General features: G+C 46.0%; 1 protein-coding gene across 1 annotated transcript; it reads right to left on the bottom strand.

Moving 5' to 3' along the window:
• Positions 1–9,274: 9,274 nt before the first annotated feature.
• Positions 9,275–17,491, bottom strand: CCSAP (centriole, cilia and spindle associated protein). The gene is made up of 3 exons (XM_066611427.1): positions 17,117–17,491; positions 11,458–11,735; positions 9,275–9,460 (listed from the first exon to the last, which is right to left on the bottom strand). The coding sequence occupies exons 1-3, from the start codon at positions 17,451–17,453 to the stop codon at positions 9,287–9,289; spliced, it is 789 nt and encodes a 262-aa protein (XP_066467524.1). The 5' UTR covers positions 17,454–17,491; the 3' UTR covers positions 9,275–9,286.
• Between the last annotated feature and the right edge of the window lie 909 nt (positions 17,492–18,400).

Raw genomic sequence — 18,400 nt, 5'->3', positions numbered from 1 at the left:
TTTGGTTGGAGGGCCCAACTAAATGGCAGAGTGATTCAGGGTCATTATTCCTCTCAGGAGATGTCTCAAAGCATCAGTCTCCTGCAGCTGAGATCTATCTGTTTTGCTCTGTTTTCATCTCAGACCTCATTTCTGCCACTGTCATGTTCTAGTAAGAACAGACAGCGTGTACACGCACATGCACGCGCGCGCACGCGCGCACACACACAGAGAGAGAGAGAGAAAAAAACACCACAGTTATCTCTCACAACTTAACACCTAGCAGGAGAGAAGAACATAGAGGCGGACTGCCTACGCAGATGGAGCCTCTTAGAAACAGAGTGCATGCTTCATCCAGAAACTGAGGATCAGATTCAGGCACCCATAGTAGGTAGTTTGCCACTTGTAATAGTTTGCTACTGCAGAAAACTCACAACTTAACAAATTCTACTCAGGTAAGAGACAAGGGAGTGGAAGTGGTGGATACACTATTGAAGCCCTTGAACTCAGGGGCTCATAAGTTGTTCGGGTGGCACAAAAGTGGCCAGGTTGGTACCCAAACGTAATACAATTATTAAGACAGGAACCTTGTGAGATTGCAGTCTGGCAAGATCTACTCTTACAAGGTGTCATAAATGGGAGTTTGGGAGCTTAGCGTTCTTGGTTCTCGAACCCTAAAACCCTCAAGGCCTCCTGCCTAGTAGTACTGCCACCACCCTGTATGTGCCAGTGCCTCAGTCCAGGGACACTGAGATCCTCTAGGCTTAAGACTATCCTTTGCAGGCGCTGAGCTCTTTTTAATTAAAGCCTCAGTCCTCAAGTTACTAGGCCTCAACGGGTACTGGGTAGCTTGCTGAATGACTAAGCAGGATTCTGAACCTTTGTCCCCAACAGACAGTGAAACAACTTAGTAAAACATATTTTAGTTTATTAAGTACATAGGGTTACACACTCTACAATAAGGCAGCACATGCTAGAGGCATAAATATCTAGGAAACATATCAGCAATAAAATAATAAAGCTAGCTGACTATCTCTATTAATACCTATCTCTCACCTGGGTCAGTTATTCTTGTAGATTTCTTAGCTCCAGGGCTACCTATGGGGCCAGGTGCCCATGATGGACAATGGAGCTCACCCGCTTGCAGGATGTTGCACCCAAAACTCTGTTCAAGAAGGACCCCTACACACCCCCTGGTCACTCATTATTATATTTCTTATGCTAATAGTACTGAATTGACTTCATACTTATTAGACTGTCCAATCAGAACCCTTGAGGAACAGAACCTTCTTGAAGTTGGCCTGGTTGCTAACTCCTCATAGTTTTTACCCCTCCCAACTGAAGATCCACAGCTGCACTCAATCACCCTTGATAAGGCACCTCTCTGTCTGCTAAGGTGCTAAACATTCCAATTGGTTGTAATTCTTGTTATCTGTCCTTCCTGGCCAGCAAAGGAGAGAGAACAAATCCTTTTGTTTATTCACTCACATTCCTGCAACTGGGAACTGCTAGCAACTTCTCAGTTACACTGTCTTAGTTTGGTTCAGGCTTCTCATGCCAACCTAGGCCTAACATGTACTTATTCACGACACAAGGCCCTTTATAATACCCACAACCACACAGATTTCAATTGACAGTGTGGAGGTTGAAAAGCTGGAATTGCAACAATTGGGCTTCTCCAATAGGGTTATAAACCCAGACTATCCTCTGAGTGCTTGAAACATGTATAGGACCACCTGGAAAACCTTTAGGGATTGGTGCAGGGATAAGGTTCTCTCTCCTACCTCACCTGATGTATTTGTTATCTCGGAGTTTCTCCAGGATGGCTTAGTCAAAGAGCTTAGAACTAGTTCACTACATCCTCAAGTAGCAGTTCTCCAAGGTATCCAGATAGTCTATCTGCCTATCTTCAGACCCCCCCCCCCGAACATTTTCTCAGAGGGGTAGTGTTACTGAACATTCCTCCTGTTCATAGGCTTCCAAATTGGGATCTGAACAGGGTCCTAACATCTTTAATGAGTCCTTCCTTCGAGCCTGTGGCCATAGTCGCATGAAGTCCTGTCATATAAAACTGCTTTTCTAGTAGCTATTGTTACCAAAAGGGCTGTTTTGTTCAGGGGAATTAGTACACTACCCTTACTGGAACCTCAGGATCACAGGCTGGATAACAAGATGGCGTAATGCAGAGAAATTCCCTTAGCTTAAAGAGGAGACTAGGAGAAAGATAACTTTTAATAAAAGATTATAGCTTTATCACAAAAGCACAAAGGTAAACATAATGCACATGGAAAAATGATAGGTATATGTTCCTTGGTCCTAGTACTTGAATCTAGTGTACCTAGCTTTCATGGTGGTTGCATGTATTTGGTGCATCTGAGGAAATTAGAAAAAGGAAAGGTTGTAGGGAAGGATTTTAGGGGTCCCTGATCTGCCAAACTCAGTTGCTGACTAAAGATGGGGAGAGAAGGGGAGAAAAAAGGGGGGAAGAAGGGAAAGAGTTCCAGACGCGAGATAGTTACCTGTCTTGTAGAGCAGTTGGATGGGGGGGGGGAGTCCTGTGAAGGACCCTCTGACACAACACAGCTGTGTTGTGTCCTTGGAGGGGGGGCCAGAGAGAGAGCATGTGGGGCAGCTCTCTCTTAAAAAGGGTTTTTGCGATAGATCTGACCTGGATGTGCTTGCTTACTATACACAGTGGGGTACTTGGAATATGTAAAACATTGAAAGGATTATCAGCAAAATTCAATAGGTCAAATGACTGTCTTCCTAGCTGGAGGAACTTACACAATACAGTAAATACAGTAACCCAGGAAGGCAGTTCAAATTTGCATAGAGTACTTAAACAATGATTGAGTTAAAACAATACAATGAATAGGAGACACTCAAACAATGATTTACTATGCCAGACTTCTTCCTAGAGAGGTGGAGGTTGTATAAGCTTGTGACTTGACCAGAGTTTTTGGAAACGTGTGCTGGGAGAAGTGTGGCCTGCAGGATGTTTTAGTAACATAACCAGATATAGAGAGAAAATTACAACTAAAGGAAAAAGGGGATTTTCATGTAACACTATAACATCGGAAAGAAGGGTATCTGAACTTATGTGTATTCCACACACTGTGGTACTTAGGATTGACTCATTTTTCTTACCCAAAGTTAATTTTTCATTGACCAAAAGAACTAGTTTTACCATTATTTTGTCCCAGTCCTAAACATACAAGGAAAAAGGCTTGGCACACACTACGTGACAGAAGAGTTCTAAGCTTCCAGACAGAATACACTCGCCCATTCAGGAAGACGGACGCTCTATCTGTAACTTACCATGGATGAGAAGGTGTCCCTGCTAACTCTAGCTAAGTGGCTTAGAGTTTGCAAGGTAAATCTATCAGCCTTGGCAGAGGCTTCCCTCAGGAAGAAAGTTCTCCAGAGGGTACTGAAGGGGTAAGTGTTGCAGGAGGTTTAGGGGTGGAGTGTAGGAGTCTCCAGCAGAGCAAAAACAAACGGCAGCACAACAGAAACTCGAGGCTGATGTCCAAGGCAATCTCTCAGAAGGCAAAGAAGCACTTGACACGAGAGTTAGGTTCCATCACCAAGATATATTATATACAAGGATATTTACAGCAACACTGGTCAATCATACAGCAACACACATATATGGCATCCTGATTCCTATTCCCCAGCTCACCTACATCCTCACCGTTGAGTGTTTGTCTGCAGCCTTGTTATATGCACAAGGCACACCCACAATCAGCTGCACAGAGTTAGCAATCTGAAACAGCTGCTACCTGTTACTAGTTACAAACAGACTGTTCACCACAGCGTTTGTTACATTCCCTCCTGTGCACAGGACCTGAGTGATTTCCTGGGTTCAGACCTCAACGGTAAGAGTGAGTGATCTAACTGCCCCCCCCCCCAGGGATATTGCTCTGGTAGATCCCATTGGTGAGGAATGCCCCCGCCTCCATCAGGGAAAACAGGAGTTTGCCTTACCTGGGTAAGTCTTGTTCCTGGTGAAGGCAGGGGGCATTCCGCCCACCACACTTCAGGGGATCACTCCCTCTACTTCATAAAAATAGATGCAAGGTGGTATTTAGGGTTTCCTATGACCCATTTCCCTTGTTCAAACCCTTCTGTTTCTGGGGTATTAAATCTATTTATGAGCAAAGCAGTTTTCCAAACAGAGTACAATTGTGATGCAAGTTTACAACCAGTCATAGTAGTGTGTATGAGGATCCTGTCACAGCTTGGCAAGTAGTGTCTGGGGACTAGATCCCTGTGCTTATGGAGCTCCGACCACCTTTTCGTTGGCCCTGCCTCCAGCAGCAGTGAGGGACAATCCCATTGTTGAGGAATGCCCCCTGCCTCCACCAGGAACAAGACTTACCCAGGTAAGGCAAACTCCTGTTTTATCCTCCAGAAAGGGGACTTTCTCAGGAGAGTGAACAATGGATACTGATCAATGCAGATGACTATCAGCCCCCAAGGAATGAAAAGGTTTGACTTTTGGATTACTGGAATCTGTAAACTATAGCAGCCATGTTAAACAAGTAAACAGCAAGGGACAGGCTTTGTGGCAGTCCCTATCAAAATGACATCACATATAGCAGCAACTATTCCTATGGTTGCTTCAGTCCTTTAAACCAGAGTTTCAAAGCCTCTCATCTTCCCCCCTCCATATGCTTTTTTCTGTTCAGCAAGTCTACAGGCATGGGGTCCATCTTCAGAGAAGCCTAGTCAAATACCTGCATCAGACTTATCCGTGGTTAGCATCCCACTGCCATCAAGAAGTGATCAGACAAATATTTTTAGAATCTGTTTTATTCACATGTACAAAGTTAGGGCAAGTACAATTAAATATAAAGAACACAGACACCTTAGAAAAAACCAAGTACTATTTTAAAAACATTCTAAGTCACATATTGCTTCAAGCTTTTCTCTAAAGTGATTTCAGTGCTCACAAAAGCTAAGTGAGGCAGCTTCCTAAGCCCCTGCCTAATCCTTTTCTTTTGAAGGACTGCACATAGGAGCAGTGTGTTTCAATGTATGGCTTTGCTGCCATGTGGCCCCACCTGATCAAGTAACTGGGCCTGAATAACCATATAGAGACTTTTGTCTAGTTTGGTTTCATTACTATCCCAAACAATCTTTTGGCTTCAGCCTATATTTATGATCGCACACAAATATTTGGGTTTAGCTAACCCTAAGTCACAGTTGCCTGACATGCTGGGTGTGCGTGTGTAAACAAGTGCTCTACTAACAAGCTAGTAGATATTTGCATGCTCCAGGTTACCATGTTGTATACCAGACTGAAAAGGAACTTTTCTCAGATCTGTATGTATGGAAGCACTTAACAGCCATTGTTCAGTGCCACTGTAGCCTGATATACAAACAGTGAAGACATGGCTCTCGGTTAAAACTAATTGTACCTATTGCTTGAAGTCAGTAGTTCTCAAACAGTAGGGCAGGGCCCCCCCATGTGACACCCAACAGGAGCATGAATTTCCAGAGAGTGAGAGGATACTGAAGCCAACTGAGCAAGAGCCATTTTGCTCCACACAGCAGAGGTTTATATAGCTTAACAGTCTCGCTGGCTGTCAGCCACGAAAGCTGTAGAGGCAAGGAACAGGTGGAAACTGCTGGTCACATCGGCTCTGCCCCTTCTCACCTTTCCTGGCTGATCAGTTTTAGAAGAGGGCTGAGATGCTCTGTTCTATGACAGTTTTAGCTTAAGATGTAGTTGTACATCCTAATGTACAACAAGCTGCATCTTGCTGTAGTCATAGCTGCCAGAAAGGGCAAAGGAGCATGGAAAATAGAGGTTATAAAGGGACCAGAGACCAGAACACCAACTTAAGCAAAGAGCAAGTCTCAATTCAGATACAAACAGTTAGGCCACAATGACCCATAAACGTATTTAAAAGAAATGATAGTTGCCACTAAAGTTACTTTGGTGTACGGAGCAGGTGGTACGCAAAAGCATGCTTCGATATTGCACACAGGTGTCTTCCATTATCACATCATACATTAATTTGAAAAAGTAGTTATCAAATTGGAAATATTGAAGAGAAATTCATTTTTTCTGTGGTGAAATGATTGACATTATTTGTGCATCTGAGTGTTCCATGCATTTGACAGCTAAAGGATGTACTGATCCACTCTTCCAGATTTGCAGAGACAGACAAGCTACAGTGAAGTTTAGAAAAGGAGAGCTTTCCAAAAAGCACTATTTCTTGATAGTGCCTCCATTTTTAAGAACCAAAGTATCCCTTCTGTTCAAAGCCAGAACGTAAGGTCTCTACCTCTCCATCTTCAGCAAACCAATCTTCCAAATATGGCTCTGTTTTGACTAATTGGGATAGCACTTGTCCCATTCCCTGCTACCTTTGCCAGAAACAAAGAGCTCTATTCCCATATTGCTAAACAGAAGAATACACCGCTGGTAAGACATCTCACACATTCTGAGAAGTGGGAAGCAGATGCACACAACTCAGTCCACTTGGAGTTCCAAATGTACGTGGAACTGAGATAGAAATATGGCAGCAGGAAAGGAGGCTATGTAACCAGAAATGCAAGACACTTATGCAACTGTGTGCAACACCATCTAGTGAGTCCTTGGAAAAGGCTGCCAATACAGAGTTGTGGTATAGGTCTGTTCAGTGTATATCCAGAGAGATCCTACAAGTCGGCAAACTTTCATAAGGTGCAGCATGCAACAATTTAAAATCTATACATATAAACTATCCTACAGATACTGGAATTATAGTCCCTTGTCTCTTCACTTTCCATTTAGTAACAAAATTAACTCGGGGCATATGTATGATTTGTGATTTTCTAAACAAGAAGCAGCTGTTAGGGGAAAAAAGAACTTAAATGTCCTCTTTTTGAAAGGTGGTTGCTTTTACCATCAAATCAGAATCAGCTTCCCAACATGTAACAGTCATAATAAGTCTTCCAGGGGTCAGCTAGATACAGAATTCCTGTGCAGCCACATTTTAATGCTAGTTATATAATTTTAGGCACAATCTAGAGACACCCTTGAGTCAGTACAAGTCCCTTGTGCTGGCCCAGGAGGGTCACAAACATGCCATAAGGTACATTTGCGCACCCTCGGGAGTCAGCAAGGCCAGTGCAGAGAGGCGTGCTGGCTTGCAGAAGCTAACACAAGCCTCCGCACCTACAGAGGCAGTGAGCCTTGTGTTGACCCAGCTGGGCCAATGCACAGCTCTGGGGTGGGTGGAGAGGAGGTGGGAGGGAGGTGTTCTGGGAGAGGGGGAGGGCGGGTGGGGAGCCAGAGACAGGGCTGGTATCCAGCACTTATGCTGGGTCCCAACCCCTGTTCCCAGGGAGTTCGAAGTGGCTTCAAGCTGCTCTGCTCTGCTCTCCTCAGACTTGTGCCACCTCAAGAGGTGGCGTAGGTCCAAGGAGACCCATAGGGGCCAGCGTGCCTTACCCGGAGGTAAGGGGGAAAATTTCCCCTTACTTCTGGCTAAGCTGCTTTGGGCCCCATCCCACGCTGGATACAGCACAAGCCTCTTGGCTTGCCTGTTCCTGCGCAGGGCAGGATTGCGCCCCTTGTCATTAAAAGGAAAGCAGAGGTAACTAGAAAGATTGAGAAAACAAGTGATCACAATTCCAGCAAAAAGCTCAAGTAGAAGGAATAAAAACAGAAAGCTGAGAGAAATCCAGAGTTTCTGGTTAGGATACCTGAAAGTATTCCATCCTTCCGAAGGAAAGGATTCAATCCTACAGATAATTATTTTGCAAAAAAATTGAGTTACTGAAATCTTAATGTTGGACAGAAATGTCACAGAAGTTACTCTTCACAAGTATCCCATAAATGGAAGCCAATTCATTTTGAAGTCTGAAGAGATTGCACCCTCATAGCCATAAGCCTCAAGAACTATCAGTTTAGTATCTGACATTAAGACTGGTAGGCAATCTTAAAATATGCAATACAAACTCCAAACTATAACTGAGACTTGCTACATTCTCAGGATTGCCAATGGCTTGTTCATCCACATTAGGGACCCACTTTTTAGGAAAGACAGCATTTGATAAGTATAGTAATCGCACTAGTAACACGAGCCCTGAATATACCACATGGAATGCACACCAGCTAGATTACACTGGCAAAATAGTTCAAGTCAGGGTAACAAATATTAATAAAAATGTCACTATACAGAAACTTACCTAACAAGAGGAAAGACATTTTGGTCCACACAGGTGAAGCATAAAGATTACCTTGCATCCCAGTTCAGTGGCATCAAGTCCCATGTTATGGCAAGCTACTGAACTGACCACCACTGTGGGCTAATGATTGTCAACATCAGTCATTTGGTCAATGGGCTCATGATAGGAAATAAATACAGCTTGAAAGAATACAATCACAGCACGGCACCAATATATATATATGTCACCAACATCTCCAATTCTAGATGGCTATGAAATTCAAAACCAGAATGTAAACCTGAACAAAACACTATAGATTTACTAAAACTTGGGATAATATCCAAACGCTGAAATTGGTTTCTTGTCTTTTCAAATATCCAATCTTGTACAACTAACTAGGGGCAAGAGCTTGTGTCCATTTATGTAAACCAGACAGACACAGCTTGTAACCTTCCCCACATTTTTGCAGACCCAGGAAGGCAACACCAACCGAAAGTTTTCTGAGCCCATTTGTGAATGCCATCTAGAGCTGGTGGGCCCCACTTGGTTTGTTGAAGTCACAAGTTGCACAGGTCTGATGGAAACTGTTGCAAGTTAAACTAAAAAAGCACACAAAAATGTGATGGCGTCTGCATCACTCCTTAAAGAATTTCTACAGTAACCTGATTTGTAAAGTCTTATGGCCACCAATACAGAGAAAGTTTAAGTTAGAACAACAAACTTTCATTCCATGGATTTCAAAGCGTCTAAAGAGTACCCCTTTTTCTATGAAGTACTGGCAATCAGTCTTGTGATAGAAGGACTGAGTATTTGTTAAGAAACCCTTTATGAGTTTGTGTGTTAGAATGTTCCTTTTACAGCTTTTCAGAAGTTGGCTGAAGGTACAGAAACACCTGCAATAACACTTCCTTCTTACTCAAGAGGTCATAAGGAAGCTATACTAGCAAGCATGGGTACCATTGATATAGTTCGAATTGTTTCCTCCACAGCTGAGATAAGTAGCCAAAATATAAGCGATGTAACAAACTGCTGGAAAAATCTTTTTCTAAAAACCTTGCATAAGTAGTTTGGGGTTTTGCACCAGCATCCCACCCACTCCCCCCCCCCCATTTAAAAACAAGGAGTCCAATTGAGTCTTGAATCACCGAGCACGTGCCGAGTAACATCTCATGTATTCAGTCATCCAAGGATTGTCTTGTCCAGAAGGTTTTGTTCTCCAGGTTCTCTCTACTTCTGCAGAGTGAATCAGTCTCTGAGATAGTTTCCTTTTTTCCATTTGCCTTCTGTTCTTTGCTCGTAATGCAGATTCATGGATCTAACAGAGATATTTAAGTGTTAGTTGAATTTCAAGGACAAACAACTCCCAAGTTATTTGATAACATGATTTGCTCAGAATTCCCTTCAAATCACAGTTTTGAGATGCCTTATCTAGGTCTTCTTTACATCTCTCCCATAGTTAAGAGGTAGTTCGTTGCTCATTTCCACTACAGTATTCTACAGTTTCTATCACCAGCTGAAAATGGGAAATGTGTACCACCATTCTATTTTCGCACCTTGAGGATAAGTGACCCATAAAGTTGAGTTTAGATGTATCCCCCCATGGATTCCTTCTGATATTTGCTCATATTGCCCGACTGCCCCCTTCCTTCCCCCCACATGTGAATGTGATCACAAGGGCTAGCAACAAAAAGATGAAGCAGCAATTGCCACCATTCATAAGAAGCATGGTAATTCACCCTAAGAATGAATGCCAGGTATCTGTTGAGACAAGCTTAGTCTTTTTTATTTAAATGGACTAAGCCAGCTGAAATCCAGGCACTCTGGTAACCAGTATGTGCTGAAAGGTGTTTTGTCTCTGTCACAATTATAACACAGACCCAAAACCAAACAAACAGATTTTGCAGAGTCTTAACATTTCACAAATCAGTAGCACTCTGTCAGAACTTACAGCTTTTCAATGTCACTTAGGGTCCAGGAGCCTACTATGATGAAGTCATCAGTAAACCTTTATGCCATTCCTAAACTTGAGCTCACTCTGGCTTGGGACACTGGATGCTAACTGCCTGCTGTTTTATAAAGATTAATTTCTCTTCCTGTCTGTCTGTCTGTCTGTCTGTCTGTCTCTCTCTCTCAGATACGGGATAAGTCACGGTTCTAGCATCAAGAGTTCCTTCCACAGCAGCACTGAAATGGCACCAGAAAAAAACACAACCTTTGCATTAAATCAGAAAGTTAGCAAGCACAGTTCACTGTAATCTGTAAAAACAAGGCTGGAAAAGATCCAGTTTCGCAGCTGCATCCTAAAGGTCTCAATGCCAAACTTGATGCTCAAGACTAAAATGTGGTTACAGAAGGCCACTGACTAAGCACGTTGTGCACTAGCGCTGAGCCAGCACGCCAAGCCCAGGATTGGGCTGTCAGTCAAATTGGGCATTCTGCTATAGTGGCTTTGGAAGTGACAAGAGGATTCTGACTATACAAGGGTTTCCAACACATAGCAAGTGGGTGCTACCTTGAAACACTGTAGCGCCAGAAGCAAAATGTCAAAACACCACCACTTGCATTAATCCCCCTAAACAAACAACCCTTTTAAAAAAAATAACCATATACTAGAGAATGAGATGAGGGGCAAAATCATGCCCCCTTTGAAATCTTCTACCCAAAGCAACTGCTTTGTGGTAAGCCTAGTCCAGCTCACACAGCAGGGAGCACAGCCACGGACTAAGAATGCAAAAATCATGTTCCTGTTATGGAAAACTACAAAAATGGCAGTGGCATGAACACAATGGATGACTGTATGGATGAAATGGATGAATGAAAAAAAACGGATGACTATAGCTGATATTTGGGGAGGGCAGCATTTAAAGTGACAAGAGTAGGGTGCTTTATGACTCATGCATCTGCACAGGCAGATGATCAAGCATGACATGAGGGTCAGGGAAACAGGCAAGGCCCATCCAAGCACAGAGGCAAACATGGCAATCACTGGACAGCCTATCTCCTTATCAGTATCTTGAGCTCAGTGATCTCACCCTGAGTTCCAGGGGACACAGTCAAGTGCCTTCGGATCTCTGCAGAGACACAGCAGTAGAAAGTAGCAAACATGTAGAGAACAGGAGCCTCTTGGTCATTTAACGTGTTTTATCATCATACACCAAATACAATAAAGGCAGGGGAGTGGCTCAATATTCAGAGGGCAAATTCATGGGCTGACCTGAGAAAAATGAGGGACTAAAATGCTACACAAGGAGTGCAGGGATACATTTAGAAAAGAAACACATCATAAGCAGCTTGTCATGTAGGTGGGCTTACTTCATTCACTGAAGCAGACGCACAGACATTGTGAGTTTTCTGACTGCCTGTATCAGTCTGTTTTTCTCCCCAGCCATACAAAGCAAAGGGGTGCTTTGTCCCCTTTGCTGTATCTGTCCTTTGTGGGCTTCTTGTCGGTCTTCTGTCCCCTCGGTTACCCACGGCACTGCAACTGGGAAGCTGGCCTTGCTGACGACTTGTCCGATTATCACTTCCTTTCCCTGCAGATTTTCCTTCAACCTCCTTGACATCAGCCTTCTCTTTGTCATCGTCTTCCTCTGAAGAAAGTCAGAAAAAAGGTTTAGCTTTGGCCTCAGAGTATAGAAGCCACAGGCTTTATGCCCACTGCAGCTGAAACCAACTCCTGCTTGGTACCATGTCAGCAAAGCACACAGTCTGCAACAAGGCATCCAATTTCATGTGTCCCTTATGTCAACAATGCACTCCAGGAAAATGAGAACACTCACACAGCAGGGGAGGGGCATTAGCAAGGAGGATTGGATAATCAGAGAGAAATGCAATGCCTTCCCACTACAAAAGTCCCAGATCAAGAGCAGTTATGGGGGCATATCATGCCAGAGAGCGCACCACTCCTGCTCCCATCAATTTAGCTTGCACACTGAGGATGGCTGCTAGCTGCAGGAATTGTAATGCATCCTCATGCAGGAGCCTTTGCTGCCAGCACTACCTTGATGTTCTTCTTTTTAGAGCTAAAGAAAAAGGCTTCCGCAATTTTTAAGATGCACAATACCATAGCAACAGCTTGCATAAGCATCTATGGATCAATGTGAGAATCACTACACAGTTAAAGAGCTCTCCAAGAATGCTAAACACATGATGCCATTGCTCATCATGGCTGTGGATCACAAGCCATTTTTTTTTTTTGTCATATTACAAGTAGTGACATGGGCAAAAAAAATTAGTGCTGCAAAAGTTTAGTGTTTTCAACAGGTAATCTTTGCTTCCAAAGTCCCAGGTTGACATGAGCAAGGCGATTAGCACCACCATCCTATGCAAGTTTACTTAGAACTTAACGGGTCTCTTAGTCCCAAGTAAATGCGCATAGAATTGCAGCCTAATGACGAAACCAGTGTCATGTTTCTCAGAATGTTTAATTCCTAATATTGTAATGAAAACCCAGTCTACAAGCAACTCTCATGCTTCATCGCCCAGGTGACGCTTCTGCAACTTTGCCAGTGACACCATAAACCTTGATCACCCTAGCAGATCTATAAAGGTATTGCAATTCTTTGAGTGGTCCTGCCAGCAATCAAGGTATCTAGTGACAGTATGTTCCATGCATCAGTTATGCAAATTGCTTCATTTATTGAACATGCACAGATAGCAACAATGGGCCATACTGGATCCCTTGAGCATTTCGGCGTTCCTTTTTTAAAAGTGATTTCAGCCCTCAAGGGTGCAGTTTAAGACGGCATTGGACTATTGATGTCACAAGGCTGGTTAGAAGGAGGTTGAAAGGGAGGGTAAAAAGAGTCCAGTCTCTCCAGAATGCATGGAGGCTGCTTAAAACAACAGTAATAGAGGCCCAGCAGAGGTGTATACCGCAAAGAAAGAAGGGTTCCACTAAATCCAGAAGAGTGCCCGCATGGCTAACCAGCCAAGTTAGAGAGGCTGTGAAGGACAAGGAAGCTTCCTTCCGTAAATGGAAGTTTTGCCCTAATGAAGAGAATAAAAAGGAACATAAACTGTGGCAAAAGAAATGTAAGAAGGTGATAGGGGAGGCCAAGCGAGACTATGAGGAACGCATGGCCAGCAACATTAAGGGGAATAATAAAAGCTTCTTCAAATATGTTAGAAGCAGGAAACCCGCCAGAGAAGCGGTTGGCCCTCTGGATGGTGAGGGAGGGAAAGGGGAGATAAAAGGAGACTTAGAGATGGCAGAGAAATTAAATGAGTTCTTTGCATCTGTCTTCATGGCAGAAGACCTCGGGCAGATACCGCTACCCGAACGGCCCCTCCTAACCGAGGAGTTAAGTCAGATAGAGGTTAAAAGAGAAGATGTTTCAGATCTCATTGATAAATTAAAGATCAATAAGTCACCGGGCCCTGATGGCATCCACCCAAGGGTTATTAAGGAATTGAAGAATGAAGTTGCAGATCTCTTGACTAAGGTATGCAACTTGTCCCTCAAAACGGCCACAGTGCCAGAAGATTGGAGGATAGCAAATGTCACGCCTATTTTAAAAAGGGAAAGAGGGGGGACTCGGGAAACTATAGGCCGGTCAGCCTAACATCCATACCGGGTAAGATGGTGGAATGCCTCATCAAAGATAGGATCTCAAAACACATAGACGAACAGGCCTTGCTGAGGGAGAGTCAGCATGGCTTCTGTAAGGATAAGTCTTGCCTCACAAACCTTATAGAATTCTTTGAAAAGGTCAACAGGCATGCGGATGCGGGAGAACCCGTGGACATTATATATCTGGACTTTCAGAAGGCGTTTGACACGGTCCCTCACCAAAGGCTACTGAAAAAACTCCACAGTCAGGGAATTAGAGGACAGGTCCTCTCGTGGATTGAGAACTGGTTGGAGGCCAGGAAGCAGAGAGTGGGTGTCAATGGGCAATTTTCACAGTGGAGAGAGGTGAAAAGCGGTGTGCCCCAAGGATCTGTCCTGGGACCGGTGCTTTTCAACCTCTTCATAAATGACCTGGAGACAGGGTTGAGCAGTGAAGTGGCTAAGTTTGCAGACGACACCAAACTTTTCCGAGTGGTAAAGACCAGAAGAGATTGTGAGGAGCTCCAGAAGGATCTCTTCAGACTGGCAGAATGGGCAGCAAAATGGCAGATGCGCTTCAATGTCAGTAAGTGTAAAGTCATGCACATTGGGGCAAAAAATCAAAACTTTAGATATAGGCTGATGGGTTCTGAGCTGTCTGTGACAGATCAGGAGAGAGATCTTGGGGTGGTGGTGGACAGGTCGATGAAAGTGTCGACCCAATGTGCGGTGGCAGTGAAGAAGGCCAATTCTATGCTTGGGATCATTAGGAAGGGTATTGAGAACAAAACGGTTAGTATTATAATGCCGTTGTACAAATCGATGGTAAAGCCACACCTGGAGTATTGTGTCCAGTTCTGGTCGCCGCATCTCAAAAAAGACATAGTGGAAATGGAAAAGGTGCAAAAGAGAGCGACTAAGATGATTACGGGGCTGGGGCACCTTCCTTATGAGGAAAGGCTACGGCGTTTGGGCCTCTTCAGCCTAGAAAAGAGACGCTTGAGGGGGGACATGATTGAGACATACAAAATTATGCAGGGGATGGACAGAGTGGATAGGGAGATGCTCTTTACACTCTCACATAATACCAGAACCAGGGGACATCCACTAAAATTGAGTGTTGGGTGGGTTAGGACAGACAAAAGAAAATATTTCTTTACTCAGCGCGTGGTCGGTCTGTGGAACTCCTTGCCACAGGATGTGGTGCTGGCGTCTAGCCTAGACGCCTTTAAAAGGGGATTGGACAAGTTTCTGGAGGAAAAATCCATTATGGGGTACAAGCCATGATGTGTATGCGCAACCTCCTGATTTTAGGAATGGGTTAAGTCAGAATGCCAGATGTAGGGGAGAGCACCAGGATGAGGTCTCTTGTTATCTGGTGTGCTCCCTGGGGCATTTGGTGGGCCGCTGTGAGATACAGGAAGCTGGACTAGATGGGCCTATGGCCTGATTCAGTGGGGCTGTTCTTATGTTCTTAAGGCCACACAGTCAGGGCCCAATCATATCCAACTTTCCAGAGCCAATGCAGCCACAAGACAGCTCTGAAGTAAGGTAGCAAACATTCCCTACCTTGCCGGGGAGGCCTCTGCCGTGACTGTACCCCCACGGCAAGATGCAGCACAAAGCCCATTTGCACAGCTGTCTCAGTGCTGGAGAGTTGGTGGGCCCCATGTATTTTTTTTCTTTTAAATATACAGTTGGAAAGCATAAGCGTGAACACAACAAGCTCCTTTAGGGAAATACATGAGTCATACAGGCACAAACAAGGCATGCAAGGCTGGCGAAGGTTCTCTGTGAAAGTGATGCTTCATGACAAATCCAGGTTTGCTGCTCAGTATTGAATACAGTACTCAATTTGTGGGAGCAAGGGGACAGGACTTTTTAATTATATTACCAATGAAACAAGTTGCCTATACGTGTGTATTGTATAAGCTTAAATAATATTCTGCAGCTGTCAGCCAGAAAAACTTCTGCTACAATACATATGGCAATCTTTCAGGTGCCACAAGACTCTCTGATGTAGGTGGGCTTAGGTGCACCCAACTGTGTACAGGATTGAGTTGTGGCCTGTTAGTTGCTTCCTTGCTAGTTGCCAAGGTGCATCTAGCTATACTTAGAGGAGGACCATGCAAAAAAAAAAAAAAAAAAAAAAGGCTCTTCTGGGTACAAAAAGCCTTGACAGATCTTAATTTTCTCTTCACTGATCTTAAGGCAAATACTGGTTGGGGCATTCAACAATGTTCAAGTCACACAAAGGAAAAATTCAGCAGTTGTAGGTAGGTAACTCATGAGCAGGTTGCTGGAGCACTAGAGACACCGCAAGAGAGATGGGACCAGCATTGGTTTTGGAACCAATTGGGACCATTGGAAAAACTGGGCATTTTTCTCTGCGATCAAGGGAAAGGCTGGAGAAAATGAGAGCACCTTCTCATGGACAAGGCAGGGCTCTAAAATTAAGTCTCAGGCTGGAGGACCGCTTTGAGGAGCCAGCAAAGCGAGTGAGGGGGCTGGGGAGCAGCAGTGGCATAGCTAGAGGGGTGCAAAGCACTAGGTTGCAGGGAGCTTCACCACAGCGTGCAAGGGGCCCCTTCCCGTCCCCTTTGGAGCCATTCCAGGCGGGGGGAGCAAAAGGAGGCATGATTCGCCCCTTCTGTGGGTCTTCTCTGGCATTCCTTTTGCAGCCCCCGCCTGGAATGGCTCCGAATGGAGGACTTCCTGCACGCTGCGGTGTGCCTCCCTGCAACACTTAGTGCTTTGCCCCCCCATAGTTACGCCACTGGGGAGCAGCAGTGCTCCTCGCCCGGTTCCCGGGAGGCAGCGATTGCAGCGACAACGGAACTGGGGTTCCGCCCCCACAAGTGGGCGCGCTTCCTTCCAGCATCCTCCCTCCCTGGGGCCTGATGTACGCGCGGCGGAGCGGGGGCCGAGGGAGTTTGGCAGCCAGCGAAGGCTCGCGTCTCTGCGAGCTGCAGGCAGCACCGCCCGCGCCTGTTCCCCGCCAGATGGGTGAGGAGGAGAGAGTCAGCGACAGTCGGGGGCGGGCAGGCAGGAAGCGGGCACCGAAGCCGAAGCGGGACAGGGTCTCGGTGCCCTCCGGGTTCTGCCAGCAGCGAGGATGTGCATCGCTGGCTGGACACACGGCCGAGGCTCCGACTCGCCCAGCTGTTGGGTTTATTTAAAGCTCAGGAGACCCTTTCAAAAGATTAACACCCTGCAGCAGCACGGAGATCGAGCCTCCCCCTCCCTCCCAGCTCCACAGCGACTCATCCCACTCGCCCAGCCCCGTCTCCTCCGCGTTCCCAGAGGCAGGCAGCCAGCCACTCGCTCAAGGTCATTCCTAGGGAACCTCCATCGGCCCCTTGCCCCGGCTGCTAGAGGACTCACCCGCTCTGCGCAGCGGCTCTGCCAGACTGGAGCCACCACGTTCCCCAGACCCACCGGTCCTGCCCGGGCCGGACTCGCCAGGCGCCGCGGCGACTGCTGCTGCCGCTGCCGCCGCCTCCTCCTCCTCTCCCTGCTGGGCGTCCTGGGGGCTGGAGGTGCCCGGGGGCGAGGGAGACCCTCCGCCCCCGCCGCTGCTGCTCAGGCTGCTCTCCTGCTCCCAGCCGTCCCAGAACCAGGGCCGGTGCGCCTGTTCCAGGAGGCGCCTGCTCAGGCGGTAGCGCAGCAGCTCCTGGTAGCAGGGGCCGCACGCCTCCCACTTGGGCTCCTTGAAGCGCTTCATGTACTCGCTCTTCACACACCGCGACGGCACCATCGCGCAGCGGGGTCACCCCCTGGTCAGGACCCGCTCCCCTTTCGACAAACAGAGATCCCTTCGCCCCACCCTCCCGCTGGAACGTTCAAACACAAACAGCGACGTTCGGTGTCCGCCTCCACCCTCTCAGCCAATCAACGTCTGAGCCAGGGGGCGAATGTGACGTCACAATCGAGCCTCGGAAGCGCTTTAAACACATCAAAGGAGGAGCTCTGCCAGGAGTCCAACTGGGAAACAGCGGGGTGGGGGATGAGCCAGCTGGAAGAGAGCCCGAGAATGGCCAAGCCTATGCCTGCCTACTCAGAAGTAAGTCCCATTATAGTCAATGGGGCTTACTCCCAGGAAAGTGTGGATAGGATTGTAACCTGAGAGCCCAGTCCTATGCATGTCTTCTCAGATCCCATCATATTTAACAGGGCTTACTCCCAGGTGGATAGGATTTGTAGCCTTACTCATCCTCCGACACAGCAGCTACCATAAAAAATGCATTAGTACCACCCACGTGATCGCAGACGGCGCAAGCAAGCCACTATGGCTGCATGCCTGCTTTGGGCTGTACGTAGTTCCCGCCAGAACCACTTAGCGTCCCAAGCAAATTCAAGGTATACTTTTCCCAAAGCCCGATGGAAGGACTGGGTATGAACTTGGGTCACTCTGACCGTGTCATGCACAGTATTATTCACCATCACAGCCCTCTTTTACTTGATAGCTAGAACAGGAAGCTGGTAGCTGCACTGACTTCCTGACACTTGCACTTGCACTGACTTTCCACATTGTAGCGAGTGTGCTTTGTTTTGACACGTGTTACTTTTTGTATCTGAAAAGTAAATGTATTCATTCGTGATAGGTGCAAGTGTCTGCTGATCTTATCTGCAGTTCCTGCCTTGATCTTGTACATTCATAGTTACTGCCCCCTCCCATTGGCCATGTAAGATCCCTTTGACCAT

The sequence above is a fragment of the Tiliqua scincoides genome, chromosome 1 (assembly GCF_035046505.1).
Source record: "Tiliqua scincoides isolate rTilSci1 chromosome 1, rTilSci1.hap2, whole genome shotgun sequence".
Lineage (NCBI taxonomy): Eukaryota > Metazoa > Chordata > Lepidosauria > Squamata > Scincidae > Tiliqua > Tiliqua scincoides.
The sequence above is the reverse complement of the archived record's forward strand: the minus strand, read 5'-3'. Positions and strand labels throughout refer to the sequence as shown.

What these genes read in the sequence shown, in the direction of transcription:
- CCSAP (XM_066611427.1), bottom strand. Translation starts at nt 17,453, where the DNA reads ATGGTGCCGTCGCGGTGTGTGAAGAGCGAGTACATGAAGCGCTTCAAG. An exon ending in CGGTGGGTCTGGGGAACGTG is followed by an intron (nt 11,736 to 17,116) that starts GTGGCTCCAGTC and finishes GACTTTCTTCAG; the next exon opens with AGGAAGACGATGACAAAGAG. An exon ending in CGTCTGCTTCAGTGAATGAA is followed by an intron (nt 9,461 to 11,457) that starts GTAAGCCCACCT and finishes TATCTCTGTTAG; the next exon opens with ATCCATGAATCTGCATTACG.